This window comes from Phyllostomus discolor, chromosome X (assembly GCF_004126475.2).
Source record: "Phyllostomus discolor isolate MPI-MPIP mPhyDis1 chromosome X, mPhyDis1.pri.v3, whole genome shotgun sequence".
NCBI classification, from domain to species: domain Eukaryota; kingdom Metazoa; phylum Chordata; class Mammalia; order Chiroptera; family Phyllostomidae; genus Phyllostomus; species Phyllostomus discolor.
This window is the reverse complement of record NC_050198.1, coordinates 52,649,789-52,672,027: the sequence shown is the minus strand read 5'-3', so window position 1 is coordinate 52,672,027 and position 22,239 is coordinate 52,649,789. Positions and strand designations below refer to the sequence as shown.

At 42.2% G+C, this 22,239-nt stretch overlaps 1 protein-coding gene across 8 annotated transcripts in view; it reads left to right on the top strand.

The window, feature by feature from the left end:
• TMEM164 (transmembrane protein 164) overlaps positions 1-22,239 on the top strand; it is a 228,313-nt gene that overhangs the window by 186,845 nt on the left and 19,229 nt on the right. For 7 of the 8 annotated variants that reach the window (XM_036016608.1, XM_028522469.2, XM_036016611.1 and 4 more), the window contains one exon: positions 7,369-7,447. The exons of the other annotated variant lie outside the window; for it this stretch is intronic. In XM_036016608.1, coding sequence (XP_035872501.1) covers positions 7,369-7,447 — 79 coding nt within the window. The remainder of the gene's footprint in view (positions 1-7,368; positions 7,448-22,239) is intronic. 8 annotated transcript variants of the gene reach the window in all.

Below are 22,239 nucleotides of genomic sequence, written 5' to 3'. Positions count from 1 at the left end.
TCTGTGAATGTATTGTGGTTTATTTTAGCTTGTAGGCATTCCTTTTGTGGCTCCTCTAAGGAGGTGGTATTTATGCCCAAGGAGTTTGTTGCACCAGTAGACCACAGTAAAAGTCTGTGGTTAGTTAATGAAGATACAGTGTTCCAAAGCCAGACTTAGTTGGCAGGAACATTGGTACCAAAGGCAGAAGTAAGAATGGGTTATATCCTTTGTGTTTCCTATCCCGTCTAAGGGAGATGAATTATTGTTTTAGTGTGCTCAGGCTACTTTTTTTAAAAAGGATTTTATTTATTTATTTTTAGACCGAGGGGACGGGAAGGAGAGGGAGAGGAACATAAATGTGTGGTTGCCCCTACTGCGGACCTGGCCCACAACCCAGGCATGTGCCCTGACTGGGAATTGAACCTTGATCCTTTGGTTCACAGGCCCCCACTCAATCCCCTGAGCTATATACCAGCCAGAGCTGCACTGATCCTCTTCATGAGGGTTCCATCCTCATGACTTAATAAGGCCCCACCTCCAAATACTATCACATTGAGCATGAATTTGGCAGGTTGCACACGCATTCAGACCATATCAATTATCTTTTCCTATTCTTTTTTTTTTTTCAAGAGGTTGCCATCTGGGGCTAAGCCAACACCAGTGTTCTCTTTTTATAACCATGTATCCTCACTTTGCACCTCATCATCAGCCATGAACTCTTGGTAATGCCAAATTTCCTGCCACATAGTGTGAACTCCTGAAGTATTGAGCTCTCTCAATTTCTAGCATGCTTCTCACTTTTTCAGTTATTCTCACTTCAGCTTGTCTTTTGCTGCTCACCTCCTGGAGCCAAAGCAAATCCCTGTCTTTGTGTTGTGGCCCTATCCCATTGCTGCTTCAGCTCCTCTTACCACCCAGTGCCTCTTGTCCCTCTTTAGCCTCTCCTTCTGCTGACTCCTTCCATCAGCCTATAAGTATGTTTAGGTCTCTCCCATTCTTTATAATCATTTTTCTTTATCGATACTACCCTCAATTTATGTCTTCCCTCTTTCTCCAAAAGTTGACTCCTCTTGAAAGAGTAGTGTGGAGCAGGTGTCTGAAAAGTATGGTGCATAAGATGTTCTGTTGGGCTGATTAAACAAAATACTAGCATTTCTGTGCATTTCAGAAGTTCATCCTTTTAGTTTTCCATGCTTATGTGTTATAATGTATGCATGCATGAATAGTATAGTTATACATGTATATCACTTGCCTTTCAACTCTTCTCATCCTCTCCAGATATACATTCCCACTGACTTATGAGCATCCTACCAGTCTATCACCCTAGCCTCACAAACTCAGCATGGTCCTAGCTTCTTTTCTTATATCCCACCTTCTCCAAACTGCTTCTTTGACTGTGGACCCCAACTTAGGGAGAAGATCCAACATCCCACTATCCACCTAGGCTATAAGCCTGGGGATTAATTTTGACATCTTTCTTCCACTTACTCCTGCATAACTACTATGCAATCAATTACTTAATCCTAGTGATGCAACGTTCTTGCTGTCTGTCAAATCTGTCCACCCTCACTTTTCTTACTGCCTCTGCCTTAAGCTTGACTTAAATGTTGCTACTACTAGTCTGGAACTGGTGTCCCTGCCTCCATTAGCATCCCATGAACCCAGCCCCCAACAGGAGCTCTATACAACTGTGCATCATACGGGACTGTCCCTGACTTTCAAAGAAAAACCAAACCAAATTCAGTGCCTGATCCACAGGTACTTCCATGATTTTTTGTTGCATAGACATTATCCCTTTATCTGTTAACACCCTCAACTAGACTATGAACTCTTGTAGGGCAGGGACTGTGTCTTCATTATTGCTGTATACCCAGAGCCAGTTACATATATTACCTGGCATCTACTCATGTCTCAATAAGTGTTGTTTTTTGTTGATTGGATGAGGGGAAGTATAGTATTGTCATGGGTAAGAAGAGGAGAGCAGTGCTGAAATTTCTTTGAGAAACATGGGCTCCAGGGATAAACTTGCCTAGAGATGGGGCAAAAGAATGGATTGAATTTGGAAGATAAGTTCTTCTGGTAGTTATCTGATAAGTATATTGATATGTGACTTAGGGCTGTTGGGTAGGCCCTGTTGCCACCATCTCTTGCTGGAGGCTCTGCTAAGGCAAAGTGATGAGGATACTCCTGCTTTTCACTCAGAGAGAACTGACATTAAGTCTTGTCGGCTGGGATTGAAATCCTGTCTTTACCACTTAGTGACTGATTGATGTTGAAGAGGAGGATGATAGTAACAGTCAATGTTTACTGAGGACATATTAAATGCCAACACTGAGCCATGCACCATGTCACTGAATTTTCCCACAGCTTGATGAGATATGTACTATTATTCCCATTTTACAAATGAGCCAGCTGAAGCAGAGGAAGATTAAATGATTTTCCCAAAGGTTCATAGCAACTAAATAATGGAGCTAGAGTTTCCATCTTAGCATCCTAACTCTAAATGAGAGATATTCATTGGGGAGTCAGTATATAGATGGTATTTAGAAACAGAAACCTGAAAAAGGTTGTTTCGTGAGTGAGAGTATATGGAAAAGAGATTCAAGGAATTGGCTCTGGTCCCCTCCAATATTTAAAAGTAAGGAACCTAAGGAAGATTTAGCAAAGAAGACTGAGAATGGGAGACATTGAAGCAGGGGAAGAAGAGAGAGTGATAACCTGGATGCCCAATGCAGAAAGTGTTTTAAGGATGAGAGAATGATCAACTGCATCACATGCTGCTGATGGGTCAAATAAGAAGAGACCCAAAATTGACACCCTGGCAAGGGGATGGAGAAGGGGCAGCTATTTAAAATTCATACAAAGATGCTATAGGGACTAGTTTCTATCCTCATTACCCATCGGTATTAGGAACGTGGAGGTCATTGGTAACCTCAGTAAAAGCAATGTAGGGGGAGTGGTGGGTATGAAAATTTGATTGGAGTGGCTAGAAGGATAATTAGGGAAGAGGGAATGATGGCAATGAGGACAGACAAATGTTCTGAAGAGTTTTGCTATAAAGGGGAGCAGAGATATGGGGGTGATACCTAGAAGGGAAAGTAGGATCAAGAGTTTTTGTCTCATTTGTTCTTTTTTTATCTTCACCCAAGGACATGCTCATTGATTTAAGAGACAGTTGAATGGAGGAAGAGAGAGAGGGGGAGAGAAACATCAGTTGGTTGCCTATTCTATGAGCTCTGACGAGGGGCCAAACCCACAACCCAGGCATGTGTCCTGACTGGGCATCGAGCCTATGGCCTTTTGGTTTATGGGAGGATGCTCCAAGTAACTGAGCCACACTGTTGAGGACAAGAGTTTTTGTCTCTTTAAATGAAAAATATTGTAATTTGTTTGTTACAGTATTTTTGTAATATTGCCTCAATATTACAAAATGCCTCAGTTTCTAATCTATAAAATGGTGATATTTGGAACAGCATAGTAAGTCCTCACTTAACCTCATCAGTAGCTTCTGTAACTTTAAGCAAAACGACATATTACAAAACCGGTTTTATCACAAGCTAATTGATATAAACAAGAGTTAAATTCCTACAGCATCTCATCAACTTTATAACAAAACAACATGGAAGGAAACAATATTATTTGAGTATCTGCTGCTCAGTTGTTACAAGGATTATGTGGATTAATAGTTAACTAAGTGGTTATAATAGTTCCTGGCACATAATAAGTACTATATAAATGATTGTTGTATTTTTTAAGTTAGAAATCTTATAACAGCCACAGTTATCTTCCTTTTACTGGGGTGGGGAGGTTAAAAGATTTACCTGAGACCACAAGGCTCTTAAGTGGCAGAATCAAATCTAGAACACATATTTGACAGACTCAAAGTCTTACTTGCAGCCACAGTGCTAAGATGGACATGCAGGTGGGCAGATTGCTTCCTAGGAGGGCTGTCAAGGAGGAGGGAGAAGCAAGTGGGTACTGTGAGTACAGTGAGGTAAATAGAGTCTGAAAGGCTAGCAGAGATACTGTTTAACAACCTAGCTGGGAACATGGTCTGCAGGTCCTTGGCCCAGTTCTGTGCTTCTTGCTATGCAAGAGCAGTCTGGGTTCCCAGGACCATTTCAGGGAGATGCCAAGTCCCTTAGGTACCTGAAAATTCAGATTATAGCCAGAGCACTGAGCCTTCCTGGGTCCTTTTCCTCGTTGCCTGTTTTCTGGGTGATCACCGTCAAGCCAGTTAACCATTTTGCATCTCAGTTTCCTCATCTGTCAAATGATAATGATACTTTACCCCCTACTTCAGGATGTTTTTGAGAGGATTGAGTTGATGGATGTAAAAACATTTGAAAAGGCATGAATCAGTACTGAAATTTAAGATAGTAGGGTGATCCAAGATCACATTACTATGAGGATACAGTGTGGGCTTCTCAAGCCTCCATAACTACCTCTTGCTTGTGATGCCCATTGTCAAACCATGTGATTTTTTTCCAGCTATTCGATTACAGTCTACAAAGATGCTTTGAACCTATCTGTTTTTCTGGGACTTTACATTTTCCTCTGTGGATATAAAATAACAGTTAAGCGTCATCTGGATCCATGGGAAATTTCCCTTCTGCGTGAGTTTTTATTTTCAAGAACCAGAGCCAGTATCTGCCCAGGATCCACAGTTGTCCCAGCTCCCATTCTGGTAGCTCTGCCATCTTTCAGTTTCAGCTCTTGGCACAAGGTAGGTGTGGGCTCCCGGGCCTAGGGAACCCATAAATGCTTCATCTTATTAGCACAAAGCCTTGCTTCTGTGTGTGTTCTGTAGGGAACAAGTAAGCATCGGATCCTTCCCGTGGGTGTCCTTGTTTCTCTGGGCTTCCCCTTGAGAGGGGTGTTGAGGGCTGTGTAAACCTGGAGGCCATGCCTCTTACCAGCTGCTGGAATTGAGTTAGTCACCTAGCCATTTCCATTCTCTTCCCACTGCCAGGGTCTACAGCATGGTGCACATGCTAGCTTAAAACTGTGCTCTGCCTTGGTAATCCAGAGCTTCCATTATGAGAAGGAGATGGGAAAAAGGAGTGAATGAATGAGCATGTAGGGTGGACAGAGATAGGGGACTACTTTTTGGCAACCTATGACAAAAAAATATTGGCCCAGTTGCTTGGTATTCACCCATAAGTAGGGCTAACTCTGGACTGACCCCAAATATGCAGTGGGGAAACTCTTTATTCTTGGATCTAGATGACATTGGCTCTAGCAAGCATTCTTTTTTGCATCTGGAAATTAGGAATAATAAATCCTATTTCATATGTTCTTCATGTCAAATGATAAATAAGCTTTTAAATATCTCACCAACTACTATCAGGAACAGGAATTGACATAAGGTTGTGTTTCTTCCAGCATATTCTGCAGAATATTGTGTGTTATTTTTTAAAAGGCACTGGCTAACTAAGTTTGGAATAGACTGGATAAACAATACTAAGCAGATTTTTGTAATTGTAGAGACCACCCAGGTGCTATCTTTTTAGATCATTTATTATTTTTAAATCAGAGTTGATGTACAATATTATATTAGTTTGATGTGTGCACTCCAGTGAGTAGACATTACATAACTTACTAAGTGATCATCCCAGTAAATCTTGTACCCATATGACACCATGCAGAATTATTGGAATATTACTGATTATATTCCCTATGCTGTATTTTATATCCCCATGACTATTCTGTAACAACCAATTTCTACGTCTTAATCCCTTCACCTTTTTCACCCATCCCCCAACCCCCCTCCCATCTGACAACTGTCAAAATGTTCTCTGTATGTATGAGTCTGTTTTTGTTCTGCTTGTTCATTTATTTTTTTGTTTAAATACAATTGTTGATATGTATGTGTTTATTGCCATTTTATTGTTCATATTTTTAATCTCTTATTTTTCCTTTTCTTCTTAAACAAGACCATTTAACATTTCATGTAATACTATTTGGGTGGTGATGAACTCCTTTGTCTTGTCTGGGAAGCTTTTTATCTGCTCTTTGATTCTAAATGATATCTTTGCTGGGTAGAGCAATCTTGGCTGTAGGTCCTTGCTTTTCATCACTTTGAATATTTCATGCCAATCCCTTCTAGCCTGCAAAGTTACTGTTGAGAAATGAGCTGACAGTTTTATGGAGCCTTCCTTGTTGGTAACTAATTGCTTTTCTCTTGCTTTTTTTCATATTCTGTTTTAACCTTTTGCATTTGAATTGTGGTATGTCTTCATGTGTGTCTCTTTGGGTTCATCTTGTTTGGGGCTGTCTGCACTTCCTGGAATTATAAGTCTATTTCCTTAACTAGGTTAGGGAAGTTTTTAGTCATTACTTCTTTAAATAGGTTTTCAATTTCTTGCTCTCTGTCTCTTTTCCTTCTGGCATCCCCATGATGCTAATATTGGTGCACTCGATATTCTCCCAGAGCCTCCTTACACTTTGCTCATTTGTAAAATTCATTTTCCTATGTGCTGTTCTGATTCAGTGTTTTCTCTTACCTTGTAACTTGCCATTTATATTGAAAAGCTGCTGGAAACAGCTTTGGTGGGCCTGCAAGTAGGGTGGGGTGGGGTCTCAGGGAATCACCAGGGTGTGGTGAACAGTGTGAGCCAGGTTGATGGAGACTCAGATGTGGCATCCACCTGCTGGCTCTGTTGGGGGATGGATGGGTTATCTCAGGAAAGGAACAATGCGCCAGCACTTTTGTCTGGCAGAAAACTACTCCCCCAGTTTTTGCCCTGATGCCAGATAATTCAGTTCCTCCCCATATATGCCTAGTTCCTTTCAAACTGCTGTCCTGGTGTTGGAGCTCAGAGTGAGTGAGTCTGAGTAAGCCTGTCTGCAGGCACTAGTCGGGGGATGGTTAGGGGGTAGAGGGATTGATCAAAAAGGAAAAAGGACTCAAGGACATGGAAAACAGTGTGGTCATTGTTGGGGGCAGGGGGGTATAAGGGGACTAAAAGGTGATGTAAAGAAACTTTAAAAAGTGATAAAAATAAATTTAAAACATTAAAATATTGAAAAGATATTCAATTTAAAAAACAAAAAAGAGGAACCACTCAGTACTTCAGAAGCCCTCCATCTCTCTCAGCCACAGTCCCTACTGGTTTTTACAGCCAGAAATTATGGGATAACCAACTTTCTTACTGGAATTTTTCAAGTATCATCTCTGCAAAATACACTTTGGAAGATGCCAGCCTAGGTCATAAGTATATTCATTTTAGTCTTTTTTTTTTTGTATGATTGTGAAGGTGGTGAACTGGTGAAATGCATGGGGTTGCTAAGACGTGGGCTGTAAAGAGCAAGAGCATTCAAGTTATGAATCTGTTGAAATGTGTGGTTCCTGCTCTAAAACACCTCTCCCTCATGTCCTTGCAGCTCCCCTTTGAATTGGAGATATACTACATTCAGCATGTTATGCTCTATGTGGTACCCATCTATCTGCTTTGGAAAGGAGGTAAGACCAGTGAACCATACCCCTGTCCTACCCTAATACCTAAATGCTCCTTTCTGTTTTGGGGAGTCACAGCATCTTGGGTGCCTACCAGGATCTTGCGGTGCTGTCTGGCTTAGTTTCTGTAGCATTCTTTATGTCAGATACCAGGCAGTGGGAAATGGGCATGGACAGGGGCTTTTTAGAACCATCCTCTGTCAGTGAGGTTGGTGCTGATGACTGTCTGTACCAAGGGCTAGGCCTTGGACTCTGACTGTGGTTGTTTGGGTTTGCATGGAACCTCCCACACTCTGCCACTCACTTGTGCTTGTGCCTTCCTATTGCCTCAGTGTACAGTGTGGGGTAGAGGAAGAGAAGGAAGCACTTGGCCCTCTCAATAGACATACCTTGTGCTCTTGCTCACTATATTCATTCTATCAGAACCAAAGAAGATACTGAAAGAGGCAAGAAGTCCTGGGACTATAGAATTATGGGATTGAGGGAAGAGGCAGGTGAAAGCACTGACCTTTATGTAAAATACACTATGGAAGACCTTTATTTGGTCGGGTGGGAGAGATCACCAACCTAGGAGAGTTGGCGTACAATAGAGGCTGATTTGTGATCTTATAATGCCCCTTAAATTATCCCCTCCCTCTATTGTATAGTAGACAAAAGGGAAGGGAAATTCCTATCCCTTTTATACTGAGTGTGAGAGCAGCTACTTGTCATTATTCTTACCATCCTGTAAGGCATATACTTGGATAGCCTCTTCTAGTCTTAGCCATAAGACCCTTTATTTTGGTTGCTGGGAGTTTTCTGGGAGATCAACCCTCCCTACCTCACCCCAGGCAGCAAGGATTTTATTTCTGTTGCATTAAAAATGATGTGAGGCCACATGGGCCCTTGAGCCCACTGGAAGATGGTTTGGAAGTGTGCTTCCTCTAACTCAGGAATTCTGGCAAATCTTAAGAACTTCTGGCATGGGGTAGTGTCAAGGACCGGTCAATCCAGGAACATGTTGGAGGATGGGCATTGCTGTCCGTGATGGCTACTGCCAGTCCAGTGATGTGTTCCTGTGCATGGTTTGTATCAATTCATATTCTTAGGACTTATCTAAATATTCTTTGAGATTGTTTTTACCCTGTGCAGCCACTTGGGGTCTCACACTGTCAAAGAGATCTTAACTTCTAATTTGCTTTAAATTCACTATTTTTCCCTCTGAACTTTAAGGGAAGTCTGAAGTTCCAGTAGCTGGGAGACCTCTGTCATTTCTCTTATCTGTCCCCTGTGGCACAGGAAATAATTTCGTAATAATACTTTAATCTTGGAGATAGATTAATTCTGAAGGGCACCAGGCAGGCAGCTGTCCCAGAGCTAGCTCTAGATCCCCACCACTCCTTGCTGGTTTCTAAGGGGTGTGATGCACATTCTAGCCAAAGTGCACATGGCTGTTAGTTAAACCTGTTTGTACTCTGAGGTGTCTATAAAAATCTGTCAGGTAGCTGACCTAGACTAGTCTGACATAGAAAATACCAAGCAGGCATTTCCTGCTCTCCTTCCAACAAACTATCAAGGAAGCAGCACCTTCTAGACATGGGTGATTCCACTGTGCCTTCTGTTGGATCTATTGCTGCAGTGTTCAGGGAAACTGAGCTGAGGACATAGGAATTCCAAGTCTTAATTTCTATTTATTTCCTACTGTTAGTGATTTTTTCCCCCTCTCCTTTGGTGCCTGACCCTGAGAAGAGGCTATAATAATAATAATAGTATGAATGTCAATGTTTTCTTTTTACTGTTTACTGTTTGTGAGATAGTGTGCTAGGTATGTTTTAAGTATTTTTTCATCACAGCCAACCTGGTGAAAAAATCTTCCTTCTATGAAGGAGAAAATCAAGGGTCAGAAATGTTAGGTACCTTGCTCACAGCCCAGATTCAAAGATGGCCTAGTTTCCCTCCCAAACCAGTACTGATTCCCCACACCAAGTTGTCCTAAAAGACAGTTGTCTGTTTCCTAACCACATCAGGCTGGGAGTCTTCCCTCCTCATCTATGGGAGAAGATGGACCATTGTAATGCAACATTGTAAGAGGTATAATACATCATACCGTGGGAGCATGGTATGATTTCAGAAGGCTAGTTCATTTTCCATTTTTCACTATTTCTGGGCTCCTGTATGTGCTCAGCTTCCTTTTTGGCTCTTTGCTGCCCCTTGCTGTTCAGTTGGGGGAAATTATAGGCATTTTGACAATACTCTGGATTTTCTCTGGCTGGTTTGACCTTCATTTGGAGCCTTCTTGGTCCTAGGCCTTACAGAGGGGAAAATTGAATCGGGAGTGAGCAATGGGAAGATTATTCCCTATAAACCAAAAAAGCTGAGGGTTTGGGGCTTCTCTTCCCTAATTTAATTGTAATTTTCCCCAAAATAACCAGCTCAGGGTTTTTTTACTTAAGGCAAGGCAGCTCTCCTATAGACACCTCTTGTTCCCAGGAACTCTGTTTTCTTAAACGGCACATTCCTGCTTCTTTCTGTGGTTTGGAGGTGACTGAGTGGCACTTAGCAGTAACCCCATTCTACCCTTGTTCCTTGAGCCCTTTGGCACCACCATCTTTGTCCACAGCATTCTTTGCTCCCTCTAGACTGGCTCTTGAATCCTGCTTCTTTTCCTCCCAACTCTTTGCCTTTGGACCTTTGGAAGTATATTTTAGTATAACCCCTGCAGCCCTGCCACCAGCTCTTCACAGAATACCAAGTCCTACCTCTTGCTTGAAACTCCCTCTAATGGAGACTGCTCTTTTTGCCCAGCCCCATGTACTGCCTAGCTGCACACTGTCTCTTCCGGGCTACTATTTTATCTCTACCTTATGTGAAAATGCTCCTCCTTTATCATTCTCTTGACTTCATTTTTTCATCTCCACCACTACCTAACTTCTTGGCCACTTGCCCCATATTCCTAGATATCTTTGGGCCAAGGGCTCTCAAGTTTTCCATTACAGTGCTAGCCAGCATGCTGACAGGCTGCCAGTGAGGACTGCTCATTTTATCCCCAGTCTTTCAAGGTTTGGGTTTCTTAATTCAGTGACATTTGCATCCCTTTCTCTTCAGCCACCTGGACCTTGCCTTCCTCCTACCCCTAAAAATCCTCTGAGATTATAAGCCTCTGTGTCCCATTATTTGACCCAAATCTCTACTCCTTTCAGCCTCCTCCTTTAGCCAATCAGCTTGTAACACTATAAGCAATTACTGGAACTTTCCTTTTACCACCTCCTGAAAGTGTTTCACTCCCTTGCCTCTTCCACTGAACAAGTGTCCAATCACTGTGCCCGGTTCTGGCCTACGAGAGAAAACCTCTCAAGTCATTCAGACTTATGCCACTAAAATTTGATGGTTTCTATTATGATTGTGCTCTTAACACCTCATGAGGTGACTTCAGAGGGTAGAGAAATAGTATTTTTAAAAAGTTATATATTTAATATATATTAAAATAGGTACCCAGTGTAGTAAATCCAGGATTTCTTGGATAATATAAATTTCTCTTATAAACAAATACACTTTAGGAAAAATATCAATAGATTTAAGGACATATATTATATACATAATAATGGTTACAGACATAATGGTTATATACATAATAATAATAATAATTATATACAGTGGTTACATGGATAAGGCTGTGCTCGAAGGGCTTCTAAAATCTCTTCCTTTCTTGACTTGCCTACCTCACTGATCATCTCTTTTGTCTTCTTCAGTTCTTTTTCCCTCTATCCTCCAAGATGTTGATTTCCCCAGTGTTCTGTTCTGGCCTCACCTTTCCTTTGCTACTCCCAGCATGGTCTCATGAGCTTACACTGTTTAACCAGCAGTCTGTACAGTGATGACCACCACATTCCTATCTGCAGCCCAGACTTAGGAAATTCAGTTTCATATTGTTCCTCAACATCTCCACCTGAATATCTCAAGCACACCTCAAACTCAACTTGTCCATGCTGCCCCCATATCTTCCCCATTGGCTATGCTTCTCTCCTGTGGCTTTTTGATAAATGGCACTACCCAGTCATCCAGCTAAAACCTGAGAATCATCCCAGTCCCATATCTGATTTATCCATTTATCTAACACATGCCTTAGCCTGTTCAGGCTGCTCTAATAACATAACACTGAGTGGGTAGCTTATATAAAATATAAGTTTGTTTCTCATGATTTGGAATCTTGGAAGTCCAAATCAAGGTGGTCACCTTCTGGTGAGGACCCTCTCTACCTGGTTCATAGCAAGCACTTTCTGTGTTCTCACATGGTGGAAGGGGTGAGCAGTCCCTATGAAGCCTGTTTTCTTTTTTAAAAAATATATCTTATTGATTATTCTATTACAGTTGTCCCATTCCCCCCCTCTTTATTCCCCTCTGCCCTGCACATCCCTTGCCACCTGCATTGCCTCACTTTAGTTCATGTCCATGGGTCATACATACAAGTTCTTTGGCTTCTACATTTCCCATACTATTCTTAACCCCCCTGTCTATTTTCTACCTACCATCTATGCTACTTATTCCCTGTACCTTTTCCCCCTCTCTCCTCCTCCCCATGCCACCGATAACCTTCCATGTGATCTCCATTTCTGTGATTCTGTTCCTGTTCTAGTTGTTTGCTTAGTTTATTCTTGTTTTTGTTTTAGGTTCAGTTGTTAATAACTGTGAGTTTGCTGTCATTTTACTGTTCATATTTTTGGTCATCTTCTTTTTCTTAGGTAAGTCCCTTTATCATTTCATACAATAAGGGTTTGGTGATGATGAACTCTTTTAACTTGACCTTCTGGGAAGCACTTTATCTGCCTTTTCATTCTAAATGATAGCTTTGCTGGATAGAGTAATCTTGGATGCAGGTCTTTGCCCTCCGTGACTTCAAATACTTCTTTCCAATCCCTTCTTGCCTACAAGATTTCTTTTGAGAAATCAGGTGATAGTCTTATGGGCACTCCTTTGTAGGTAACTGTCTCCTTTTCTCTTGCTGCTTTTAAGATTCTCTCTTATCTTTAATGTTGGCTGATGTAATTATGATGTACCCTGGTGTGTTCCTCCTTGGATCCAACTTCTTTGGGACTCTCTGAGTGAAGCCTGTTTTCTAAGGCCCCGATCCTATTCATGAGGGCTCCACCTTCATGACCTAAGTATCTCCCAGATGCCCCACCTCCTAATATGATGATCTTTGGGTGTTAGGATTGCACCATTTGAATTGGGAGGACGCAAACATTCAAACCATAGCAACATATTTACATCTGCCTTTTTTCTGCCAGGCTCTGCACTGACCACTGGCGTATCCTGATGAGAAAAAAATCAGGGACCACCCTTTCTCTCATGGAACTGATATTGTAGTGGGGACAGACAGATGAGAATCAAATAATCACACAGATGAATGTATACAGTGTAGGGTGAAAGTAGGTTTACAGTTGTGAGTATGCAAAAACAGTTTATTCTTGTACTATTATTAATTATCATATTATGTTTCATATAAATAAATGAAAACCTACTTTAGCTGTGCCCTGTGTAACTGAGGTAAGTACTCTGTAGGAAGGGAATATTCATTTACAAGAGCTTACAACAACACAAGCTGACCTGGGTTGGAAGTTTGGGGGAGAGTTCCCCAAGGAAGTGACATTTCATCTGAAAGCTGCCGGATGAGTAAAGGAGTTTACAAGGGAAGTATAGGATTAGGAGAGGGAATTCGTATAGCCAGACAAAATAGCATGTGTGGCAGCATTGCAGCAAGAGCGGGAATCAGGGGAAGAGGGGTGACACTGAACCTGAGGGGCAGGTCGGGGTCGGAGAGGAAGGACTTTTTGGCCATGGTCAGGGGTTTGGCCTTTATTCTAAGAGCTGTAGAAAAGCAGTGGGAGTTTTCAGAAAGAGCGTAAAATGAGTTTCATTTTTCCATTGATTCTTTTCTTACATAATTCATTGATATACAGATATGCTTCAACTTTCAATGGGATTATGTCCCAATAAACTCATCATGAGTTGAAAATTCTGTAAGTTGAAAATGTATTGAATATATCTGACCTACCAAATGAACATCAAAGCTTGCCTTAGCCTACCTTAAACACACTCAGGACACTTACATTAGCCTCCAGTTGGGCAAAATCATCTAAAAATGAATGTGCTGTAGCGTATCAGTTGTTTACCTCTATGATCACATGACTGACTGGGAGCTGTGGGCTCAATGCTGCTGTCACACGAGAGTATCCTACTGCATATCACCAGCCTGGGATAAGATCCAAATTTGAAATTCGAAGTATGGTTTCCACTGAATGTATATTGGTTTTACACTATTTTAAACTCTAAAAATTATGTCAATGACCATCATAAGTTGGGGATCATCTGTACTTCAAAATCTAAGATACACATAGTCATCCTGTGAAAAATCACCTTCCCACCCCTTCCTCCTATCCACACAGTCCCTCCTACAACTCCACAAGTAAACACCTTTTTTTGCTTTTGCATATCTCCCAAAAGTTTGGTTGAAATATGTAAGTAAATTTTAAAAGTATTTTATTTTCCTCCTTAAAACACACATTTCAAAATAGCATACAACTACACAACTGTTTTTTTGCTGCTGTTACTGTTTTTCTTAGCAGTATTTCTTAGCCAGCTTTCCATGTAAGCTCATAGGAAGCTTCTTCATTCTTTTCCATAGCAGCATGTGTTCCATTGCATGGATGATAAAATGCAGTATAATAAAAATGGTAACACTTTATATAGCACTGTGATGTGCCAGAAGATGTTGCAAGCTCTTCAGACATAGTAACTCATCTAATCCCCACCACAATTCTTGTAGGTAGACATTACTATTATCTTCCTTTTATTTATTTATTTATTTATTTATTTATTTATTTGATTGATTGATTATGCTATTACAGTTGTCCCATTTCCCCCCTTCACTCCCCTCCACCCTGCACACCCTCTCTACCCACATCCCCCCCTTTAGTTCATGTCCATGTGTCATAAGTTCTTTAGCTTCTACATTTCCCATACTATTCTTACCCTCCCCCTGTCTATTTTCTACCTACCATCTATGCTACTTATTCTCTCTACCTTTCCCCCTCTCTCCTCCTCCCACTCTCCTGTTGCTAACCTTTCATGTGATCTCCATTTCTGTGGTTCTGTTCCTGTTCTAGTTGTTTTCTTAGTTTGCTTTTGTTTTTGTTTCAGGTGTGATTGTTAATAATTGTGAGTTTGCTGTCATTTTACTATACATGATTTTTATCTCCTTTTTCTTAGATAAGTCCCTTTAACATTTCATAAACAAGGGCTTGGTGATGATGTACTCCTTTAACTTGACCTTATCTGAGAAGTGGTTTATCTGCCCTTCCATTCTAAATGAAAGCTTTGTTGGTTGGAGCAATCTTGGATGTAGGTACTTGCCTTCCATGACTTGGAATACTTCTTTCCAGCCCCTTCTTGCCTGCAAGGTCTCTTTTGAGAAATCAGCTGATAGTCTGATGGAAACTCCTTTGTAGGTAACTGTCCCCTTATCTCTTGCTGCTTCTAGGATTCTCTCCTTCATTTTTACCTTGGCTAATGTAATTATAATGTGCTTTGGTGTGTTCCTCCTTGGGTCCAACTTCTTTGGGATTCTCTGAGCTTCCTGGACTTCCTGAAAGTCTATTTCCTTTGCCAGATTGGGGAAGTTCTCCTTTATTATTTGTTCAAATAAGTTTTCCACTTGTTGTTCTTCCTCTTCTCCTTCTCGTACCCCTATAATTTGGATGTTGGAACATTTAAAGATGTCCTGGAGGTTCCTAAGCTTCTCATTTTTTTTTAATTCTTATTTCTCCATTCTTTTCTGTTTGGTTGTTTCTTTCTTCCTTCTGGTCCACTCTATTGATTTGAGTCCCTGTTTCCTTTCCATCACTATTGGTTCCCTGTGCATTTTCCTTCATTTCTCTTATTGTAGCCTTCATTTTTTCATGTAATTTGTGACCAAATTCAACCAATTCTGTGAGTATCCTGATCACCAGTGCTTTGAAGCATGCATCTCATAGATTGGCTATCTCTTGGTCACTTAAAAGTATTGGCTCTGGGGCTTTGATTTGTACTTCCGTTTGAGATTTTTTTTTTTTGGGGGGGGGCGTCTGTTCCCACCTGTTATGTAGTGAGGGGCAGAGCCTTAGGTGTTCTCCATGGTGGGTCAACCCACTCACTGGGTTGTGACATTGTATGTGGGGGCAGGGTCCAAGAGGAAACAATGGCACTTGCTCCTCTCTTCATTGGATTTCAGTCCTTTCTGCCACTTCCCCCAAGCTAACTGGGCCTCTCTGGTGCTAATTCCTGTGGGGGTGGGCTTGTGTACACTCTAGGACCCTGTGGGTCTCTCCAGCACACTCTCCTGTGAGGCTGGGAGTCTCTCCCTGCGCCTCAACACCCATAGGTGTTTTCAATCAGTGTCCCAAGGTTCTGTTTCTTGGAGCTGGGACACTGGGTTGCGAGGTCTGTCTCACTGCCCAATTTTGCCTGGTTTATCTGTGTGAGAATATGGCCTGGACAGCCAGGTGTCTTGTGTGCAGTGCCTTGCTTCACATTTGCTGCCTCGCTGGGTCTGCCAGCCGCCTGTGCCCCTGGTGTTCACCTGCTGCGGTCTTGCGCTCAGGATGCCTTACGTGCCTGGTGTCACCACTTTGTGTGCCATGACCCCTCTCTACCTGGCTGCCCAACTCTACCCCTCCTACTGGTCTGGATGAATGTGTATATTTTAACTCCTTGGTTGCCCGACTTCCATACAGTTCCATTTTCTGTGAGATCTGGTTGTTATCTTGTTTCTAAATTGTTGCTGACCTTATTTTGGTTGTGTCTACCTATGCCTCCATCTTGGCCGGAAGTCTATTATCTTCCTTTTAAATGAGGAAACTGACGCTGAAAAGCTAAGTGGAAGATCCAGGATTTGAACCACTGATATGGCTCCAGGATTTATGTTGTTAGACATAACACAAGGCTACAACACTATACCATAATTTATACTGCCTCCTACTGATAGAAATTTAGGTTGTTTCAAATGTTTTGGTAATATAAATAACACTGCCCTGAACGACCTTGTACTGAGCCATTTGCACGTGTGCAAGTATACCTATAGTATAAATCACCCTAAGTGGAATTGCTGAATGTAAGAATGTGTTTGTAATTTTGGTGAGTGTTTCTCAATCCATGAAGTTAAACCAATTTAAATGCTCACTGGCAATGTGTAAGAGTTCCTGTTCACACACAGCCTTACCAAAAGAGTGTATTTCCAAACTTTTTAAAGTTTTGCCTAACTGATGGGTAAAAATAATGGCATATCAATTCAGGTTTAATTTGAATTACTCTTATTTTGAGTATCACAAGTCTTATCTGGTTGTTTAATCTGTGTATCGCCACTAGGTGGCAGTAGTCTCCTATTTTCATCTTTTCAAGAGCTGAGGCTATACAATTAAGATCATTTTAAAATCTTAATTTAAATTAATAATAATAATTAAACTCACAGTATGTATTGTAATTAAGATGCTATGGGAATTATGGAGAAGGCAACATCTGTGAGACCCTAGGATTTTTGTCTGGGTGGCTGAGTGGGGGGTGGATGGGAGGGATAGGGTGCTACTAAATGCAGAGGGGGCACAGAAGGAAGGAGCATGTTTTAGGGGAGGAGGTGATTTTACCTTGCTTTGAGGTACTTCAAGGCTATTCAGGTTGAGATATCCAAGAGGCAGTTGGGTGGAATAATCTGGAGCTGTTCAGGGGACTTTAGGATACCGGCTGACTGCAGTATCATTGCTGTTAAAGGTGGTGGACACAAACACGGAAGTAGATGAGGTGGCCCGGGCTAACTATGTAGGCAAGGAAGAAATAGAACTTAGGAAAAGGTTGAGGAGTGTCAACCTATAAATAATAGACAGAGGTAGAAGAGTGTAAGGAGATTGCAGAAATGGTCAGAGGAATAGGAGTGGTTGGCTGTCCTGGAAGCTAAGGCAACAGAAATGTTCATCAAGGCAGTAGTGCTCCACGCTGTTTCAGAGAGTTCCAGGAAGGTAAGGTTGTTGGAGAAGTGGGGTTGGAAAGGAGGAGGAAGTTAAGGGTGTTACAGAAGGAGGAGTTAAGGGAGTTATAGAGCCAATGGAGGGATTTTTCTCCCCCTTTTCCTCTCTGTGTTGCCCTTGACTCTCTTTCCAATACTCCCCTCTCCTCTCTTCTCCAGGCTGGGCATGTTAAGGTACTAAGATGAAGGCCAGTAGAGAGAGAGAGAGAAAATTGAAGGTAATAGGGAGAAAAGGGAGTACATAAATTACAGGGTAATTACAGCTGCTGAGAATGAAAGCAGTTTATGGAAGATTGAGAAAGGTAATGACAACAGGAGCAAGTGCTATGGGAAAGGGGAGGAGATAATTATAGGCTGCTTTGGTACTGTCCAAGAGAATTCTCTGTGTTGATGGTGATAGTGCTTATCTGCTCTGTTCAGTATAATAGCTACTAGCTACATGTGGCTCCTGAGGAGATGAAATGTGGCTTAGTGTGACTAAAGAACTAGGACTGAGGAATTTCTAATATAAGTTTATTGAAATTGAATTGAAATGGAAATAGCCATCTACTTTTAGTAGGTACTACAGTTGGCCCTTGAACAACACAGGTTTGAACTGCACAGATCCACTTACAGGTGGACTTTTTTCAATAAATATACAGTTGGCCCTCTAAATACGTGGGTTTCACATTCATGGAATCAACTTATCACAGATTGAACAAAGTATTTTCAGTCCATGGCATTGCTTTATGCCATTTTATATAAGGGACTTGCGTGTCCACAAATTTTGGTATCTGTGCTGGTCTTGGAACCAATCCCCCATGGATGCCAAGGGATGGCTGGAAGGCTAAATTTACAGTCAGATTTTGTACTTCCCGAAGGTTGGTGTTCCTACCCCTTGTTGTTCAAGTGTCAACAGTATATTGGACAGTGTAGTAGTAGAACTTTGGTGGTTAGCACTGAGGGAATCCACCTGAAACAAATTTCTGTGCATTTTCCCCACACTGCACTGTACACTTGCCCCATTTTCTCCAGGAAGGCTAAGCAGCCTGAGTGAAGGAGCAAAAAATCTGGCTTGAGATGTCCATTCAAGCTTGAGACTTTGTAAATAGGGTCAGTGATGTAGGAGATAAGAATGTGGAGGATGTTCAAGGTTTGGGACAGCATTTAGTAATCCTGCCATTCACTTTCCTCCTTTAGGGTTTCCACCAAAGGGCCGGTGACCCATGAACAGTCAGGAACTGGAAACAGAATGCCACTTTATTCTGAGATGTGCAGGTACCCAGTACCTCCAATACAGGCAGGGCTCCTCTGGCAGATTGGGTTAGAGCTTGCAGCTTTGGTATGGACACCTAAGTGAACTTCCTGCTCCAGATGTACCCTGAGAATCTAAGGTGGCTAGATATGTAGAGTGGTCCTGAACTTATTTCCCACCCAATCAAAGGAACTGAGAAGTTAAGAGTAGAGAGAAAGGTGAATGGGTCTAGCTGCCCAGAGAAAATTTTTCCAAATCTGTATGATGTGGTTTAAAGTCCTGGTTCTGTCACTTCCTAGCCTTGTGACCTTGGACAGGTTCCTTAACTTCTCTGTTATTTAATTTCCTCATCTGTAAAATAAGAATAATAGTACTTCTTCAAAGGGTTGTAATGAGCATTGAATGTGTTTGTGTACTTGTGTATGTAGAGTGCTTAAAATAGTATCTGCAACTTAGCTCACACAATATAATTTTACCCTTGTTGGTGTGGTGTCTGCTTGCTAATGTACCAGGAGTCTGCCTATTAATGTAATAAAATGTGGTGTGAGCAGTTTCTTATGTTCTCACCTTTAGCAGGCCACCCCTTGGGGATAAATTAGTGAGGGGGGAGGTAGAAATGTTGGGCAGGATGGATGAAGAGTGCCCTCTGCCCATGAGGGAGTTGAGGGTGCTAGTGTGAGAATTCAAGTGATTGGTCATGGGATCCCAGGTGGAGCAAATAGAAGTGAGGCTAGGAGAGAGCTGCAGACCAAGGAGGAAATCCATAGGGGTGGCAAGGGGCTTCAAGGTGTCAGAGGTCACAAAGACATCTCTGGCATGTGCATGGTAGGAATGAGGATATAAGATGCCTGACCACAGTCAGATGATCATAACTGTGGCAGGGTGATTGTGAGTGCTGTCTGAAACTGGTTGTAGGTGGGGAGGTGGAGTAGAGGCTGCAGATCTGTAGAGATGAGGAGGTTTGAGAGGCTTTGAGGTGAGGGTGGTGGAAATGGTGCTGTGTGGATGTTGAACTCACCCAGAATGCTGGCAGAAAAAGGCCTAATGTAGATTGATCTGGGATGAATCTGGCAGTGACCTGGAGGACAGTGGGTAGTAGTGATGAGGAAGAGAAGCTAAAACTTGAAAGGATAAAAGAAAAGAGCAAACATCTAAAAGCAAGAGCAAACATCTAAAAGCAATAATGGAGGGCTGGAGGAATCTTCAATTCCCCTTCCTCCAAAAAAATCTTTCAGTGAAAATAGGAGGGTGAGAAAGGAGTGTCTGCTCAAGGCAGCCAGAGGGAGAAACTGTCCTGGGGCAGAGCTGGGTTTCTTTAGGGGGAGGAGTTGAACAGGCCATGCTGTGCAGACTTGGAAGGTATAGAAGGATTTGCTGGTGGTGCCACAGGGTTTGGAGGCAAGTCAGCCATGTGCTGGGCATAGGAGAGCACCTGCACAGTTTCAGCTCCTGGAAGGCTGGTGACACAGTCCCACTCCCGACCACCCAAACTCCCTTTTCTTCATCCCTGTGGGGAATTTTTTTTGGTGGTAGTGGTTTGTGGGTCTTTTTATTAGGCAGGGGTTCTTAACCTAGAGTCCACAAGGGTCTGTCAACTTAGATGGGGAAACAAAATCACATCTCTTTTCACTAACCTCTAGCAGAACTGTAGCCCATGAATGTAGGCAATGAGCACACCTGCGCCTTTGTTGTCAGTAGCAATCACAGATGGCTTCCTATCACATTACAGAGGTTGTAGACAGATCAGAATACTCTTTGGCTCACTACTGCTTTGAAATTATGGTAGTAATTAGACTTGCAGCTAGATCTTATTATTAAACACATTAATAAAGAAACACAGAAGGACTATATTTCAAATCTGTTTACATACTTTGATAACCTTTAATATAATTGGCTTATTTTATAACCCTGTCCCTTTTATTTTATGCATTTAAAACATTGTTCTCAGAAGGGATTTGTCTATGTCCCCATGCTGCCAGAGGAGGTCCCAGTCTGGAGGGGAGGAGGGTTAAGGAGCCCCGCCTCCAGGCTGCTTGGGAAGCCCTTTCAGTTTCACTAGAGGGAGCTCCTGTTTCAGAATCGGGCAGCAGTGGCTCCTAAGGCTTGACACTGGGTAAAAAAGTTGCTTTGAAGTACAGGCAAATTGCATTATCTTTAGGGACATTTCTAGAAACTGGGGTGTAAGAACCCCAGTGTTGGTTGATTCTTTTTCTCTCTTCACTGGGCTTTAAGCTTGTCTCATGGAGGATGGGGGTTGAAACACCATCCCTGTGCTAGCTTCTCAGTTAAAGCCAAAGCACTTTGGCCAGTGATGGCTTGAAAATTGGCCCCAAGGTCCTATTAGCCCTAGTTTCATGTTTTCCTGCCTATTCTCCTCCCTCCACCCCCCACCTTCCCAATTAGCCCAATGCCTCTCTTGCCTAGCTAGTGTCAGGATGCTGGGAAAGTTTTCCTCTTTCACTGGCTTTGCACTTTTTTTTATTGATCTGAGAGAGAGACATTGACTTGTTGTTCCACTTATTTATACATTCATTGGTTGCTTCTTGTATGTACCCTGACCAGGGATCAAACCTACTGTCTTGGCACATGGAGATGACACTGTAACAAACTGAACTACCTGGCCTGGGCTGGCATTCCACTTTTACTTTGCTGGTCAGGTGAGGGGCAGGGGAAAGGATAAGGGACTCACATAGATTCTGAAAGCTCTTGAGGGCATAGTGGGTGAGAGGAGAGATGGGGAATTTGAAAAATTGACCAAGGCCTGAGCCTTCTGTAGGATGGTAGTTAAGTGCCTTTTTGAAGACCTCCCTGCTGAAGAGGAGGTAACTGGGACTCAGGAGCACTATATAGGAGCATAGGATTAAGTATTTCCCACCTTAATTTTATCAGCTTCCAGGAGGTACTCCTCCTTACATTTGGCCAGATTTTGTCTCCTTTACTCATAGCTGTTCCCAGGCCTCTTGGTACATCTTCCAACTCCAGGATTCCCCCCTAAGTCAATGTTTCTCCTGTGAGGTCAGAAGACCAAGCAGGTGCTTATTACTAAAATGAAAATTCCAGGGCCCACTTGTATCCCCTGGATTCAAGTCTCTGGGGCAAAGCCCAGGAATCTGCATTTTCCACACATTCTCTAGGACAGGGGTTCTTAACGTGCAGTCCTTGGACCATCAGCAGCAGCAGTAACCCAACCAGGGAACCTGTTAGAAATACAAACTCTCAGATTCCTGATTCTAGGCCCCACCTTGGACCTACAGAATCAGAAATTTTGGGGTAGGCCCCAGTTAGCTGCCTTTTAATAAGTCCTCTAGGGGATTCTAATATGGAATGAAGGTTAAGTCTCATTGTCTCAAATGATCAAAGAGTTGGCCCCCCTTGCTGAAAGCTCACCAGAGACACAGCTAATACTAACTGCAGGACTGTGTGAGGCATAATGGTGTGTTATGTTTAAATAGCACCTTTCTCTAAAGTATCTCCATGCTCCTTTAGCTTTTATATCCCTATAGTGCTCCTGAAATATAGGTAGGAAAGGTCTGG